At 45.1% G+C, this 16,888-nt stretch overlaps 1 protein-coding gene across 1 annotated transcript in view; it reads right to left on the bottom strand.

Moving 5' to 3' along the window:
* Positions 1 to 483: 483 nt before the first annotated feature.
* The window catches only part of THSD4 (thrombospondin type 1 domain containing 4), a 201,838-nt gene continuing 185,433 nt past the window's right edge, over positions 484 to 16,888 (bottom strand). The window contains exons 6-12 of the mRNA XM_065871892.1: positions 15,214 to 15,343; positions 14,054 to 14,258; positions 13,294 to 13,467; positions 11,485 to 11,658; positions 5,610 to 5,789; positions 1,100 to 1,244; positions 484 to 626 (exon numbers count right to left, since the gene is read on the bottom strand). Coding sequence (XP_065727964.1) covers positions 484 to 626; positions 1,100 to 1,244; positions 5,610 to 5,789; positions 11,485 to 11,658; positions 13,294 to 13,467; positions 14,054 to 14,258; positions 15,214 to 15,343 — 1,151 coding nt within the window. The remainder of the gene's footprint in view (positions 627 to 1,099; positions 1,245 to 5,609; positions 5,790 to 11,484; positions 11,659 to 13,293; positions 13,468 to 14,053; positions 14,259 to 15,213; positions 15,344 to 16,888) is intronic.

The raw sequence follows: 16,888 nt of genomic DNA, 5'->3' as shown, positions 1-16,888 counted from the left end.
AGCCTAATGTCTTTGAGAGTAAAAATAGGCACAGGCAGGCTGAGGTAACAGAGGGATGCAGGCGTCCTAGCAAGGCTTAGGGGGGGCTCTGGGGTGGGGGGACTGTCTCCTCTGATTCTCCAAGGGGCGCTGGTATTAGAAAGGCCAGCAGCACTGGGGCTAGGCAGTGCCCAGACAGGCCTGACTGCTGACTTAGAAAGTGCCAGGACGGGAGTCGGCCGAGAGCTGCATGCAGTCCCCACCGCTCGGTCTGCAGAGAGCGCAGGTGCCAGGTTTCTGAAGGAGGGGTCAGCAGTTCATGGTGATGCTCAAAGGACAACTGTGGCCTTGCTCCTGGGCACCGTGTGTACACTTTATGAAGGTGGGGTGCTGACTAAGTTGGCTGGCAGCTCCACAGGCCAGGGAGCCCCCAGGAGGGGCAGCAGTCAGCCAGTCCCACTGCTCACAGACTCCCTGACCTGCCCATGGTTGCGGAGCGGGGTGTTATCTGCTCCCCAGGAAGCCCGAGTGCCTGTTGGCCACGCGCGTGCAGGAGACGCAGCAGGCGGTCTTGTAGTAGTTGTAGACGCAGAGCCTGGCCTGGACCACCACGTTGCAGTTGTAGTACCTGTCCTTGCAGTTTTCATCTGTAGCAGAGGAGAACAGAAAAGACTCTCTGAGCACAAGGGGCAGCCTGGACTTAGGGAAGAAGAAAGGGCTGTGGGTGTGGCTCTTCATCCTGGTCCTGCTGTTTATTATTGATGGGAGGTGTGAGTGTGGGCTGAGAGCTTATATTTTTTTCTTCATCTTTAAACATGCAGTTGAAATCTATCTGCTTTGGCCATAAGGATGCTGGAACCAAATCTCTGAGTGCATTGCCATTTTAATCAATTCCCATGTAAGTTTATCTGTTGATGGGTGGCTTGGATCGCCATCTGTGTTATCAACAGGCACCTTAAACTATGAAATATATACCCAAAGGATGCTGACCCCCTTCAACTCCATGAGTAGGCACAAGGTCACAGAGAGACCTAGATGCATCTGGCATTTTCATACCAGAGAACAGGACGGAGCTTAAGAAAGATGGATATTTTACTCCAAGGTAAGACTCCCTACTTACCAACTTCAGGGACGCAGTCCTGAGGGTTACAAGATTCTTTCTCTTCTGGTTTCAACTGAGGGTCGCAGAGATTACTTAGGGTCATCTCATCAGACAGACAGCGCACTTCCCGGACGCGGAAGCCGCCCTGGCAGCTCTTGGAACACTGCCCGGGGAAAGGAAGAAAGTTAGATTTCTTGACAGTCCATTAGCTCAGCACACGGGAGAAGACAGATATTGGAAAATTTCAGACATCTACCAAAGGAGACAGAGTATTAAACTCCCCTGCACCTAGCAACCAGCTTCAACACGCATCCACTCGTGGCTAGCCACGTCTCGTCTGTACCCACCCAGGTCCATTATTTTGAAGCAAATCTAGATATCATATCACTTCTTCCATAATATTTCTGTCTGTAGCTCTAAAAAACAAAGACTCTTAAAAAATTACCACGATACCATTATTACACCTAGAAATCAACAATAGTTCCTTACCTTCAAAGATATATTCAGTGTTCCTATTTCCATTTGCCTTGTGAATCTCAATTTTTTTAATAGAGTTTTTTTGGGGGGGGATCATGTCTGTATATTGCAGCTGGTTGACATGCCTTTTACGACCCTTAATCCACGGGTTCCCCTCCCCTGTGTTTCTTCCCCCTTGTACTTTATTTGTTGGAGGAACTCAGTCTTTTGTCCTGTAGAGTTTCCCATAGTCAGGATTTTGCTGACTGCATCCCCATGGTACTGTTTGACATGTTCCTCTGTCTTCCGCATTTCCTGCAAATTGGAAATTGGATCCAGAAGAGGCCTTAACAGGTGCAGATTTGATTTTTTGTGGTGAGACTGCTTCATAGAATGTGTATGGCTGTCTCTCTTTGGAGGGGGCCAGCAGCCACTGATGAGCAGATCCATTAGTTCATTTGGGGTTGAAAAATGGTGATACTATCCTAACACCTCTTCTTCTTTTATAAGCTGAGAATCTAAAGAATCCTTACCCCTTCCTCACATATATTTACTCTCTGGTTACCCAGTGGTATGGCTTGTTTAGGAGAGACAGGGTAAATTCTTGACTATTTTCTTTTACTTATCAGTTTTCAGAATAATGAGTTGGTTCCCCTAACATCCTCCAATGGTGGAACCTCTAATTAGTTTTTTTTTTATCATTACAAACTTATTATAGATGGATGGATTTAAACATATGTGATGTATTTCATTAAATCCATGGTAGTTATTATTATTACTTTTTCTTTTATTTTAATTTTTTGCGGTACGCGGGCCTCTCACTGTTGTGGCCTCTCCCGTTGTGGAGCACAGGCTCCGGACGCACAGGCTCAGCGGCCATGGCTCACAGGCTCAGCCGCTCCACGGCATGTGGGATCTTCCCGGACCGGGGCACGAACCCGTGTCCCCTGCATCGGCAGGCGGACTCTCAACCATTGCACCACCAGGGAAGCCCGGTAGTTATTATTTTTACTGATGCTCACTGATGTCCCATCAATGGCTATCAGGAGCCCAAAAGTTGGTTCTTGAGCCCTTTGGACATGACCTCGTCTTTGAGAATCTCCTTGCTACCTGGTATGAAAAGACATCCCGATCTAATTTACACCTATAAGAGTCACAGACCTGGAATCAGCCATTTCTCTAAGAATTCTTGGCTCCTTTTAGTGGGGAGTGGCATTTTGAACCATATTCTAGCTGATAGGCATGCCATTTGCTACTGGGTTGGTCATTGTTTCCAGGCTCTTTCAGTGGAAAAAACAGGGAAAAAATTTTTTTAAGATAAATTAATTTGTGAGTTCATACTGATATTTCTAAGTCAAATTCAGGACAACAGGATTTTCACTTAAATCTCTTCTACTTTTGGGCTGTATCTTCTTTCTCCTAAGTTGAGAATCCTATTTCTCAAGGATCCTGGGGATAATAGAGCTATACTAGCACATTTACTGGTACATATATTATCACAGTACCATAAAGTAGATTATTCATTTACTTTATCACCCATTATACAACCAATCATCTCAGAACACAGGACACCAGCTATCACTAAAAATGTGATCATTGCAAACACTACAAACATTTTTCTGCAGTACTTTTTGTCCTTAGGGATGGACAAATTACTGTGGTTTACAGCCACATGCAAGGGTGCTGATGCCACCAACTGCATACATATTTAGGTTAATTTGTTTCATTGCATTTTCCATTTTTAGAGATTTCTTTTTAAAAAGAATAATTTTGTTTAAAAAAATTTTTTTTTTTGGCTGCGTTGGGTCTTCGTTGTTGTGCATGGGCTTTCTTTAGTTGTGGCCTGCAGGGGCTACTCTTCATTACGGCGCACGGGCTTCTCATTGCGGTGGCTTCTCTTGCTGCGGAGCACGGGCTCTAGGCGTGTGGGCTTCAGTAGTTGTGGCACGTGGGCTCTAGAGTGCAGGCTCAGTAGTTATAGCGCACGGGCTTAGCTGCTCTGCGGCATGTGGCATCCTCCTGGACCAGGGCTCGAACCTGTGTCCCCTGCGTTGGCAGGAGGATTCTTAAACACTGCACCACCAGGGAAATCCCTGTTTTATAATTGTATAAAATATTTACTTAGTTCCAAACTCAAATTTATAAAACAAGGTAAATTTAAAAATGTCTTGCTTCCATCATCTTTGCTACTATAGTAACTATATATTTCATGTTAGTTTCAGTTCATTTATTTATTTTTAAATTTACATGCAGAAAAATTCATTTTTTGTGGTGCACAGTTCTGAGTTTTGACAAATTCAGAGAGTCATGTATCTCTCACTGCAAACAAGACAGAACTTTCATCACACACAACGAATCCCTTGTGTTGTCCCTTTGTAGTGAGATTCACCCTGCTCCATCCTCTGGCAATCACTGATCTGGTCTCTGTGCCTATAGTTTTTCCTTTTACAGAATATTATGTAAATGTAATCATACAACATACAGTTTTGGGGGGGCTCTTTCTTTCATTTAGCAAAGTGCATCTGAAGTTCCTCCAAGTCGTGGGAGGTATCAGTTCATTCGTTCTTGCTGCTGAGTGGTACCCCATTGTTTGGACGCACTGCATTTTGTTTATCCACTGACCTGCTGAGGGACGTCTGGGTTGTTCCCAGGCAAGGCAGGTGTCTTTGGAGTTGGTGGCCTTTGACGTGGCCTGGTGAGTTTGGCCCTTTCTAGACTCTCTAAGCAGAATGGCAGAAGAAAATAGTGATCTGTTCCTGCTTTCTCAAGGGCCTTGGTCAATATCAAAATAATAAAATGGTATTTCCCAGAAGTTGGCAAAACATCTTTGAAACTCAACACCTCCTTTATTCCCATTTGCATCCAAGGTGTGGTTCAGCACATACCCAAATGGCTGTCATACACTGTCTGAAAACAGAATTCTCAGGTTTATCCACATATTTTATAAGAAAATCCCTTTGATCACCTTTGAATGATTTTGAGGAAGGCTCTGGACTCTACTCTGGAGTCACCTACAGCCACTGCTTGACGATCTTCCCTGACAAAAAGCAGAACGAACACTGGTCCCCTTGTGTCCAAGTCATATGAAATGGTCACTGGGAACGATGACCTCAGGAATTTTTCTGTTTTAGGAAGTTTCCTAACAATAAACTCTTTCACTTGAAAAAAAAAAGAATTTTATCACTGTTTCCATCCTTTTCCATTTCATTCCTTACTAAGCTAGTTCTCTATTCACTCTGTCTCTCTGTAGCTCTGTCCTTCTTCATTTACCCTCCTTCCGTACAAAAAGGATTTGAGATGGCTTAAGAAATACATAAGAGGGCCACAAGATAAAAAATAAGTGAGGAAACTGGGGCAAAAAGAAGATAAAAGTAGGAAAGAGAAAGAGAAGCCAGAGAACATTAGCACCTATAAGTCACTTTGTATATTCTGATAAACTCTCTCTCAGAAATGGGCCACAGTTTTGGCTCTGAGTTTCCTAGTAGCCAATTCAAAGAGAAAAACAGGATCAGTCCCATAATCCATATTGTCTATAGGATTTTTAAAAAAGTGTACAACACACACACACACACACACACACACACACACACACACACAGAAATTCCTCCAGTGGGATTTATAACAAGATCACTTCATGATGTTGTATTCTCAACAGCATCCCTGAATCCTTTCAGCCATCAAACCTCTGCAGCAGTATTTCTCAAAATGTTGGTTACACCTGTAGCCAACTCACCCAAGGAGCAAATTCCTTGGCCACGTTGGACCCAGAATCGGCCATTTCAAACAGATCCCCTCTGATTCTTATGCACACAAAAATTTGAGAGTCACTATTTTATGGCCTCTATAGTTTAGAAATCAAAATTGTCCCAGTCTCAGGCTCCCCACTCCCCGCCAAGCAGGCTGAGTCCAGGGCACCCTGGCTGTGACCAAGTAGAGCTGATTGCTGCAGGGAATCTACTCAAGGGTCGAGCCCAGTGCCTGGTACCCAGTAGGTAGCTCAACAGTGGGGGGGGGGAGGGGGGAAGCATAATGATGTACTAACACAACCTCTACCAAAAGCACCGGGACTTACCATGCTCCATTCTGTGTTAAACCATTTGGCTCCGCAGGGCTTGAGGTGGCAGGATTGCTGGCTGGGGGGTCTCTCCAGGAAGGAACATTCATAGGGGTCCAGCACTTCAAAGGTGTCAGCGTTCTTCCTAACACAAATCACCTCCCTCTGTTGGGTCCCGCTCCCACACTCGATGGAACACTGGAGAAAGAAGCAGAGAAAGATGGGTGCCACATGACGGAAAGGGGACGAGAACTGCCATCCATTGAGCGATGTTTACCAGAGCTTACCATCATTGATTCAGTGAGGAAGAGCCCGAGGGTGCCCGGAAAACACTTCTGGAGGAAAAGTTGCACACAGATTCCAGTTTTCCTAACACTTCTGTGTCTGGAATGGAGAGTGGGTGCCCTGAGTTCTCACAGCTTGAGGATGCTGGCTGCTGGGATCCTGGCACCCTCGGTGAAATGTGAGATAGTGTCCCGTAGGCTTTCCCACAGAACGTACCAGCCAGTCAATTTGGTTTTGTCTGGTAGATTCCTGACACTTCTCACTGTAAGACAATGAACTAACATTCTAGTTTATCTGCTGGTCTTTTAGGGGAGGGAACTGGGAATGAATTCATTTCCCAGAGTCTGCATGCCTCTGGATGAACGGCTACATTAAAATTCTTTGGGACACACAAAGCTGAGAAGACCACAGACTTGGGACAATGTCCCCTGGTCAGCCCTCCGCTCCCAACAGGGCAGCCAGCAGGAAGTCTTTGTCCGCGGAGTCCAATCCCCTGGCTTCTTACTTGGAGCTGAAGCTCCCTTGGGCTGCGGCCACGAAGAAGCCAGTCAGATAATTACACGTCTTGGTTCATTGTGTTAGGTTATGGAAATACGATGCATGTAACCGCCTATAAGTTATTCCATTTAGTATCTATTACTTTGTAAAATGTTTTTTATTTATGTTTGGTATACTCTTAATACCTTTTGGTTAGAAAATTTTACAAGCTGTGATCTATATACTTTTAAAGACTTTAAAGAAGCTATTGCCTTTATGAATAGCCTGTAAACATGTCTACAGCTGAAACTCAATATTATACTTGCTGCTGTATGCAGGCACATGGTGAAATAAAAACAGAGTGGAAAAACCCACGTCACTACCCAGCAAAAGTACCCCAAACCCAAGGCAACAGACTATGGATTATTCACACAGGGCATAATCAACATCTCCATCAGCAATTTCCACTTTGTGCCTTTTTTCTGCCATCTTCACAGACATCCAGAAAACTACAAGGCTTCTTAGTTTTGGGACTGTCTGCTCAGATGTTAGAGAGTAAATGTGATCCAGACACAGGGGCAGACAAGAAGGCTGCTCTTAATAGCTAAAGACTGTGAAAGAACCATCCCCCAAGTCCCCTGCAAGAACTAAGACAATCTAAGGGTGAAGTAAACCCAGAACTGACAGGGAAGAAAGAAAGCATCTGCACATGAATAATAGACCTGGTGGAATATCTTATGAATAAGAGTTGGGCTACTTTGTCTCCAGAGTAGAAAAAGACTCCCTAAGCCTGACAGGTCTCATTCTCTTGGGCTGGCTTCTCCACCAGCCTCAACAGGACCACTGCTAGCACCTGTGCTCACAACTTCCCAGGGAGTCTCTTCCCCTAAGTCCACATGAAAAGTCCCAGGAAAGGACTCCATTTGGCTCGGCTTGGGTCACATGTCCATCCTGGACTAATCACTGTGACTGGGCCAGTGGGGTGTTCAAGAGGCCAACTCTCATTCAAACCACGTGTCTGGAAGGAACATTTATTTTTATATCCTGAAGTCAGTTAATGTTTAAGACTTTCTTTCAACAAATAAGCATGCTCTGTTTCATTTTCTTTGGGGATAATATCAAATTCCCAGGGCAGGGAGGTGCCAGCAGGCTCTGATAGTCTTATAAATTCAGAACGAAAACCTTGTCCACAATCAATCATGTCCTGACCCTTTGGATGACAGGCAATAAATTCCATGTTTCTAATCTTAGCAGAGATAAATGCTGCCTTCACCAGGATTCATGTGACTCTCAGTTCTCTGAGTAGGTCTGGAGTCAATAGGATGCCCACAGATCAAAAAGACCTGAATCGGGCTTCCCTGGTGGCGCAGTGGTTGAGAGTCTGCCTGCCAATGCAGGGGACATGGGTTCGTGCCCCGGTCCGGGAGGATCCCACATGCCGCGGAGCGGCTGGGCCCGTGGGCCATGTCCGCTGGGCCTGCGCGTCCGGAGCCTGTGCTCCGCAACGGGAGAGGCCACAACAGTGAGAGGCCAGCGTACCGCAAAAAAAAAAAAAAAAAAAAGACCTGAATTCTGCTCCCCTTTCTTCTTCCTCAGACATTGGTGGACGTGTGAGTCGAACTGCACTGTTTATCTTCTCTGTGTGAAGGCTGTTATGATCCAGTATTACGATTTCACACAGGACTCTTCCCATTGCCTCAGTTTCCATGAATACTTGGTGTAATTAGTGTCCCATACACAGTCTACTTCTGAATTATCTTTGGGGTGTAGATCCTAGGTGTTTTGCTACCAACAATGAGATAGAAACATTGGCAGAAAAAATAATAAACATGGAGAAAGGGAACTAATATTTATTAAGTACTCCCCACGTCCTAAGCAATGACCCTTTTATTTTTTATTTTTATTATTATTATTATTTTTTGTGGTTCGCGGGCCTCTCACTATCGTGGCCTCTCCCATTGCAGAGCACAGGCTCCAGACGCGCAGGCTCAGCGGCCATGGCTCACGGGCCCAGCTGCTCTGCGGCATGTGGGATCTTCCTGGACTGGGACACGAACCCGTGTCCCCTGCATCGGCAGGCGGACTCTCAACCACCGCGCCACCAGGCAAGTCCAGCAACGACCCTTTTATATACAGTGTCTAATGAAAACCCAATAGCAACTCTAAAAAGTTGATATCATTATCCTCATATTTGGATGAGGAAACAGGCTCAGAGAGGTTAAATTACCTGCCCCAACTCAGAGAACTGAGGCGACGCAGAACTGGGATCTGTTATCAAGTATGTCTAACTCTGATATCGACTTGGGTAGCATTGGAAGTACTTGAATTCTTTCTTTTCTGAATGTTTAAATATTTTACACTTTGTATTATAAAAATATTAAGGAAATTTGAGAAGAAAACACTTGCCCATGTTGTTTATATAAAAAACTATACTTTGAAGCGGTTGAGATAGGGTTCATATACTTTCATATTCTGTTTTTCACTTGCCTTTATATTATATGTATTTTCCACATCTTCCTAATTATCATTGCTCTTGTTACGTATCTTAATGAGTTACGATATTGCTCTTGTTACGTATCTTAATGAGTTACGATATACGATATACCATACCATTGCTCTTGTTACGTATCTTAATGAGTTACGATATACCATAATATCCCTAACCATCATGCTATCATGAACATCTTTTTTTTCTCCTGCTAATTCTTTCCTTGAAATGAATCCCCAGGAGCGGGGTGACTGGGGGAAGGTAAATGAACATTCTTATGGTTCTTGACTTTTATTGCCAAACTGCTTTCCAAAGGGGTTGTGTTGATTTACAAGGACAAGGCAGTCCATTTCTTTTCAGGGTCTGTTTTTAAAGCTACTTAAAAGAAATAAAATTCTATATGGAGCCAGAGGTCCAGATAATGTGTAAATCCTGATCATCAGCCAGAAAGTCTTTGGAGAACCAGCCAGCCCCGGGAGCCAAATACTAAATGGCCCAAGAACTCAAAATACCGATAGTAATCATAACGGGGCAAAGAGGGAATGATTTTAGGGGGTTCATGTTCAATTCTGGAACCCTAAGGAAAAATTAATATCAATTAAGTTACTTTATTGAGGCATTTGGTATTATTGGTTCTTCATAATGAACAAACTTAACTTTTTCTGTTTCTGCTTCGTTCCCCCAGCTTTGTTGAGATATAATTGACAAATAAAATTGTAATATATTGAAAGTATGCAGGTGATGATATGGTATACATGTGCATTGCGAAAGGATTCTTGCAGTCAAGTTAACACATCCATCACTTAGCATATTTACCTTTTTTGTGTGTATACGTGACAACACTTAAGTTCTACTCGCTTAGTAAATTTCAGTATACAATACACTATTATCTACTATAGTCACCATGTTATACATTAGATCCCCAGAACTTATTCATCTTATAACTGAAAGTTTGAACCCTTTACCAACCTCTTCTTATATCCCCCACCCCCAGCCCCTGGCAACCATCATTCAACTCTGTTTTCCTGAGTTTGACTTTTTTTTCAGATCTCACATATAGTGATACCATGCAGTATTTGCCTTTCTGTGTCTGGTTTATTTCACTTAGCATAATGCCCCCCAAGTCCATCCATGTTGTTGCTAATGGCAGGATTTCCTTCCTTTTTAAAGGCTGAATAATATTCCATGATAAACAAATACCACATTTTCTTTATCCATTCATCTGTCGACAGACACTTAGATTATTTCCATACCTTGGCTATTGTGAACAATACCAAGAACATGGCAGGGGGCTGGGCAGTGCAGATATCTCTCCCAGATAATGATTTTCTTTCCTTTGTATATATACCCAGAAGTGGGACTGCTGGATCATATCTATTTCTGCTTTTGACACTCAAATACAGACAAAACTGACTTTATTAACAATAATAGCACTAGAAGCTACAATTTATTGTGTGTTTATTGTATGTCAGGCACTGCACTACATACTTTGTACACATTACTTCATTTCTTCTAAAAATAACCTCATAATGTGCTTCATTATTGGCATTTTGTAGACAAGGAAACCATGCTGGAACATAAGCTTCCTGAGGGCAGGGATATTGGTTTTGCTCAATGATGTATCCTAAGGGCTTAGAGAGAAGAGCACATAGTAGGTGCTCAATAACTACTGGGTTTTTTTTTTTTTTTTGAGACATCACCAATATCTGTTAAAATGGCAAAAAAGAAACAAAAACAAAAACAACTCAGATAACACCATGATCTGATGATACAGAGGAACTAGAACTTTTAGACATTACTCACAGGAATACAAAAGGGTACAGCCACTCTGGAAGAGCTTGGAGCTCTGTATTAAATTAAAAAACCATTTACTACACAACTCAGCAATTCCACTCCTAGGCATTGACCCAGGTGAAATGAAAACTTATGCATCCATAAAAAACTGTACATGAAAGTTAAAATGGCTTTATTCAAAATCACCAGACACTGAAGTATCCCTCAACTTGGGAATCAACAAGTGTAGTATGCCCATACAATGGAGCACTACTCAGCCACAAACAGAATGAACTATTGATATATGGAACAATATGAATAAATCTCAAATGCACGTGTATTACATATAAGCAAAAGGAAGCTGACACAAAAGGCTACATACTGTTATATAGAGTACTACGAAATTTTGGAAAATGCAAAATTATGAGGACAGAAACAGATGAGTGGATGCCAGGTGCCAGGTTTGAAGGAAAAAGTTGACCACAAAGGCACGGAGAATTTTGGTGGGCAATGGGACTGTTCTATATCTTGATCGTGGTGGTAGTAACACGACAGTAATGTTTGTCAATAACGATAGAACTATATACTAGTTATGGGTTGAACTGTGTCCCCCAAGAGTTCATATGTTTAAATCCTAACCTCCGTACCTCAGCATCTGATCTTATTTGGAGAGAGGGTCTTCACAAATTAATCAAGAATAACTACTGTTGACCGAATGAGGCTCCAAAAGCATAAGTAGCTTCTTCAGGGTCATGGGTAGCACAGCTGGGATTCAAACCCACCCGGCACCCCCGGGATACACCGAGCCCTATTCCCTGACCCGGAAACAGGTCAGGGGACGGACAGACACACCCGGTTCCGGCCACTCACCTGACTCCAGCTTCCCGCAAACCACTCCACCTCGCCCGTGCAGGGCCCGTTGTCACACGGGGTGGCCTCCACTGGCCGGTTGTTCCCGCAGCCCTCCAGCGGCAGGCTGCTGACGTGGTTGGTCATGCACACCACCGAGCGTGTCCGCACTCCAGCCCCACACTCTGCCGAGCACTGTGAGACAGCAAGGGGCGCCTTAGAGGGGAGGCCTCCCCGCAGGTTCTGAAGCCACTCTCAAAGGATGCGAACGACACCGCGTTTCCCTACCACCTCTTTCCCCTGGAAACCTCTGACCACTTCTCAGGCATGCTTTCCTCCATGACGGGATATCAGTATGGCACCCTGGCCTAGATTTGCAGGGACAGTCTTCTTTCCAAATAGCCTGTCCCACGGCTGTGATGAACACACTTACGCTTGTCAGACTACTGTTTTGGCTTTCGATTTCGAAAATCTATCCAGCAGCAGAATAGTGAGAGCGCGAAAACTCAGGCACACCGTCTGCCTGCTAGTAGCTGAGTCTGGACTGGTCTGGGAAAGGACGGCTGAAGTCTGTCACAAGACATTGCTGCCTGATACTAAGGCAGATGGCTCCAGTCCCCGAGGGCCACAGCTATGGGAGTATTGGGAGGTGGCCTGATATAAAGGGAGAGCTGGGCCTGGGAACTGGACACATCAGTGTTGATATCCCTGCTATCTTTGTGACCCGTGCTCACCTGGACAGCTGGTACAGGGACACATTCCCGGCAGGATGACTCAGAGTCTGCAAGGTTTCCAGGGATTTGTAGGCACATTACAGCTTGGAAGCACCCTGAGGGATTCTGCTAAGGGAAATGGTGCAGACCTGGCCTAATTGGGAGGGAGGCACTAAGGACAGAGGCAGCCACTAATGTCTCCATCCCAGTTAAACCTCCAAGGTCTTCTGAAGAATCCAGAAACCCAGAAACTGTTCATCTGATGAGCAGTCCAGCTGCGCTGGTAAGAATCTGCCTACTGCCAGCCAATCAACATCTTCCACAAGAAAAGGCGGGCAAAACTCCTTATCTCCTTCCCCGCCCGCTCCTTCACCCCAGCGTACATCCTCGAATTTTGCTTAGTATTTTTCCCTAACATTTTTTTTTAAATTATGGTAAAATACGCATAACATAAAATTTACCATATTAATCATTTTTTAAGAGTACAAGTCAGTGGCATTAAGTACATTCACATTGTTGTGTGACCATCACCACCATCCATCTCCAGAATCCCTCTCTCTTCTGATATAACTCTTACTTTTGTCTTTGATAGATGAATTCAATTTCTTAATGGCTTCCCTTGTACACAGGTAACTGGTGGCCTAACGATGAACTATATACGCCTTGGAGTTCATCCTTGACACCTGACACCAGGGACCCTGAGGCGGCTGCGCTACTGGGGAGGGGAATGGTTTTGAGTCTGTAAGAAGCAGGGAAGGGGGCCTGTCATTTGCTGAGTGCCTGTTCTAGGCCAGGCACGCCCAAGATGTAGGAAAGGTGTGATGTAATCCCTCGTTTTATTTAGAACTTCATTATTTAATATTCGTGTGATGTGCTACGGAAAATTAAATGAATTCTTTCATACCCACGTCTGGATCTTGGAGGCCCTCAGTCTTCATAGAAGGATAGAAAGCCTACAGTAGTTCACCTCTGGGTTTTTCCCCAAAGTCAGAAATCACCTTTGGGATTCCATGCTAGCGATTCGTCTCTGTGTGGTTTGGGGCACGTCGTGAGGCACGGCTCCTGCCCATCAGACCAGCAGCCTTGGTCCCACCCGCCCGCCGTCCGGCACGCTCACCCTCTCGCTCCACTCCGTCAGGAACCAGCTCTTGGCGCAGGGTCCCATGTCGCAGTTCTCAATGTCATTGGGCCGGAGTTTCATGTTGCATTCCTCGTCATCGACCACGTCCCCGATGTTGCTCACACACTTCACATCGCGGGTCCTCTGCCCCACTCCGCAGGGCACCGAGCACTAAAACACAGCAAGCGCACATCAGCGCACCGGGCAGTGCCAGCTCTGAGGGTCCCTCTGGTCAAGGTGCCCTCGTCCTCGTTACCCGCCACCTGAGCAGAGGACGGGGTGGGGCGAGAGCCCTGGGTTGCCGGGTCCCCTGTCGAGCAATGCTACCTGGGAAGGATCCCAGCCTGAAAACATCACATGCCTTCTCTCTAAGATCTGCTTGGATGTCTCGCCTACTTTGATCCTCTGGGCCTCAGTTTTGCCATCTGTAAAATGGGAGAGCACGACTGGAAGGAGGAGTTGGCTCTAGCAGCCTTTGCCAGCCTTCACTCCACCGTGACACAGGAGAGAGAGGACACGTGTGTGCACACGGCTCCCATGGGCTCACCCTGAAAGTTGGCCCTTAAGTCTATCAGGATGATAGGATGGCCCTATCGGCACATCTTATGGTTTGCAGAATAGTCCTTCCAGAACCCCACAGGACAGGTCATCCCGGAGAATCCAGGGTTCTCCCACGTCAGGTCTTGGAGGGGGGATGCAGGAGGGTGGCGGTAGGTCTTGGAGGGGGAGCTCCAGAGCAGGCTGGCCTGCTGCGTACCGAGGTCCAGTCCGTCCGGATCTGCCACTCGCTGCAGATCTTGAGCTGGCAGGTGCTGGTGGTCTCAGGCTTCTCCAGGTGCTGGCAGCGGTAGGGCTGCACCGTCAGGCTGCGGTTGGCATACACCTGGCGACACAGAACCTGGCGGTGCTGCATGCCCAGGCCACAGGTCTTGCTGCACTCAGACCACTCCCCGATGTCCCAGCTAGCTCAGGAACGAGAGATCGAGAGGGACCAGTCACTTCAGTCAACAGGAAGAGAGCACCTTACACAGAAGTTGGCCAAGCCAACTGACAAAGAAGCATCAGAATTGTTACGGGTGATCCCCAGCCCAGAGCAGTGCCTGGCAGTCTGCCTAAGGCCGTCTGATTCCATAAAGAATGTGGCTCTCTTCCATATTCTCTTTACCAGTGATTAGGGCCCAGATTCCGTAAAATTATAGAAAACCAAGAAGGTACAAAAGATTTTTATCTAGTCAGAAAAATACCTCCAAAGATGAGTTTTATTACCCTGTAGAACATTAACCCATTTTGGAACTAACTTAGAAATCTTCTTCCAACCTTTGTTATTTTTCATGAACTATTTACACATCAGTTTCACATATTCTCCTCTGTTACCCTGCTTTGTCATTTCCTTAAATAAGACATCGGCACATGGGCCCTATGTCTTCGGATGAGAATTATGTTCTTATTAGTTTGGGAATTATGTTTTGACCCCCTTTAGGGCTTTCCCTCCTTGTTCTTCTAAAAGTGTCCTATTTATTATTCAATAACTAAACCAAGACCTCTCCTGAGACACTCCCCAAGCAGATGTATTTGTGACTTACATTAGTCTCTCTCTGTACACAGCTCGCCTGAGCACTGACTGCACTGGATTGTAACTCTTTGCTTCCCTCTTTGTTTTCCTTGCCAGCTAAAACCCAATTTCTCCAGTTCACCAAAGTCTTTCTGGGGGTGTGCTGAGCAGTTAAAGGCTGTGAGCTCCTGTGTGAATCCTGAAAGCCAGGTGCACTTGCTAAACAGATTGCATTTTATGCATAGACTATGTCTCCTGTTTCTAAATCAGATGTAGGCTGATTTAAAAATTAGATTACATCTACTACTAGGGTCCTATGCACAAGCAACTAGAAGTGAGCTGAAAACAGGCAGAGGCCCTCTTACAAGGCTGGGCAAGGGAAGATGTTGCAGGGTTCCTCCTCCGGGGTCGGCTTCATGCTCGAGTCACAGTAGCTCTCAGGAACCTCTTCGTGAGTGTTTCTGTTCACACAGCGAAAAATAGGGTACTGCGATCCTGCAGGGACAAGGAGAACACACTCTAATGCTGGGCTATGAATGCAGATGGTGCAGAGGTCCGGATGCTGATGAAGAAAAGCCTCAGAAACAGAACGATTCACACACACACACTCCTCCATTCCTGAGTTTACACGCATCTCCTGCACAAGGGCTTTCCTAGGCACTGTCCGGGGCAAAGAAGAGCAGGAATAGTTCCTGCCCTCAAAGGCCTTATAATCTATTTGTGGACATGGTTTGAACATGTTCAGAGGCAGATAAAAACAATTCCCCTAACAGTTCAAGACAACAAGAAAGATCGATAGGTAGGGGAATGATTATAAAATGAACACAAATAACTTCTTGAAGGTTTTCCGCAGACATGAAAGAGAGAGGGTTTTGCAGAGAGAGGGTTGGTTTTGGATAGCTGTGCACACGTGTGTCTTGGAGGGGGGCTCTGTCCAGGCCGCGGAACTGGAACAAAAGTGCATGGCAAACCGGCCTGCAAGAGCCAGGTATGTTGAAGCAACAGTCAGGTTGGGGCAGAGAAGTAAGAAGATTCAAGAGAGGCTAGAAAAGCAGCTGGCTTCGCCTTTGTAAATCATTTTACACATTCCCCCAGTAAAGGACTGATCCAGTGGAATTTTGGTTATTTGAGTATATGTCTGCCTCCTACGAGATGGTGAGTTTCTAGGGGACAGGACTGGTGCTTGCTCAACCCTGTAACCCAGTACAGCAGGGGAGTAAGTGCTCCATAAAAGTTTGTTGAGTGAATATTTATCAGAGGTCTAACATTTGTTTTTGTTACTTTGCTAAAAAAAAAATACTGACTGCCTAAGTTTTTTTGTATGTTTTAAATGCACAGCCTCATGTTTCATACTTAATAAGGCATAATCTATTTTGGAGAAAAAGTCAAAGTTTGTTCAGTGAAATTTCTAGCTCTCAACTGGAAAAAACAAAACCAAAACTGATTCAATTCGGCCTGCCTCTCTCTCTCTCTGCTATCCCCTGGTGGCAGCACTGAAGTGTTACTACTGAGTGTTTACAAAGAACAGTAACTGGGGGAAGGCGCAACCCGAGCGTCTGGAGAGTAAGATGCTTTTTCATAAATGACTGTGCACCCACTCCACCCACCCCTGGCCCCAGTCTAGGCCAGTAGCTGGGTCCTGCTGGGCAGAACACTGGCATTTAGCCTACAGCTTTGTCTCAGCTCTGTTGCTAATTGGCCAGGCATTTAGAGTTTCTCAACTTCAACTTGCTATAATTTTAATTTTAACTAGAGGGATAACTTTGAATGTGTCTCTAAATATTTCAGCAGCCACGAAGTGTTCCAATGCTTCTTTAAGCTGATTTTGTGGGACACACCGAGCCAGAAGGTAGTTCTTGTAAAAAACATGACAGTTTGTATGACAGTTTTGAATCAGAAACAATTGTTTGTTTAAACTACTATGGGCATAAACATTTACAATGCAGCTATAACTTGAGACCATTATTTTAAAATAATGTTCCAATTAAGCATAATTATTAGCTGAGTAAAAAGCAGTACTATGCATAGCACAGGGAGATC

Source organism: Phocoena phocoena, chromosome 2, assembly GCF_963924675.1.
Source record: "Phocoena phocoena chromosome 2, mPhoPho1.1, whole genome shotgun sequence".
In the NCBI taxonomy this organism is placed as follows: domain Eukaryota; kingdom Metazoa; phylum Chordata; class Mammalia; order Artiodactyla; family Phocoenidae; genus Phocoena; species Phocoena phocoena.
The sequence above is the reverse complement of the archived record's forward strand: the minus strand, read 5'-3'. Positions and strand labels throughout refer to the sequence as shown.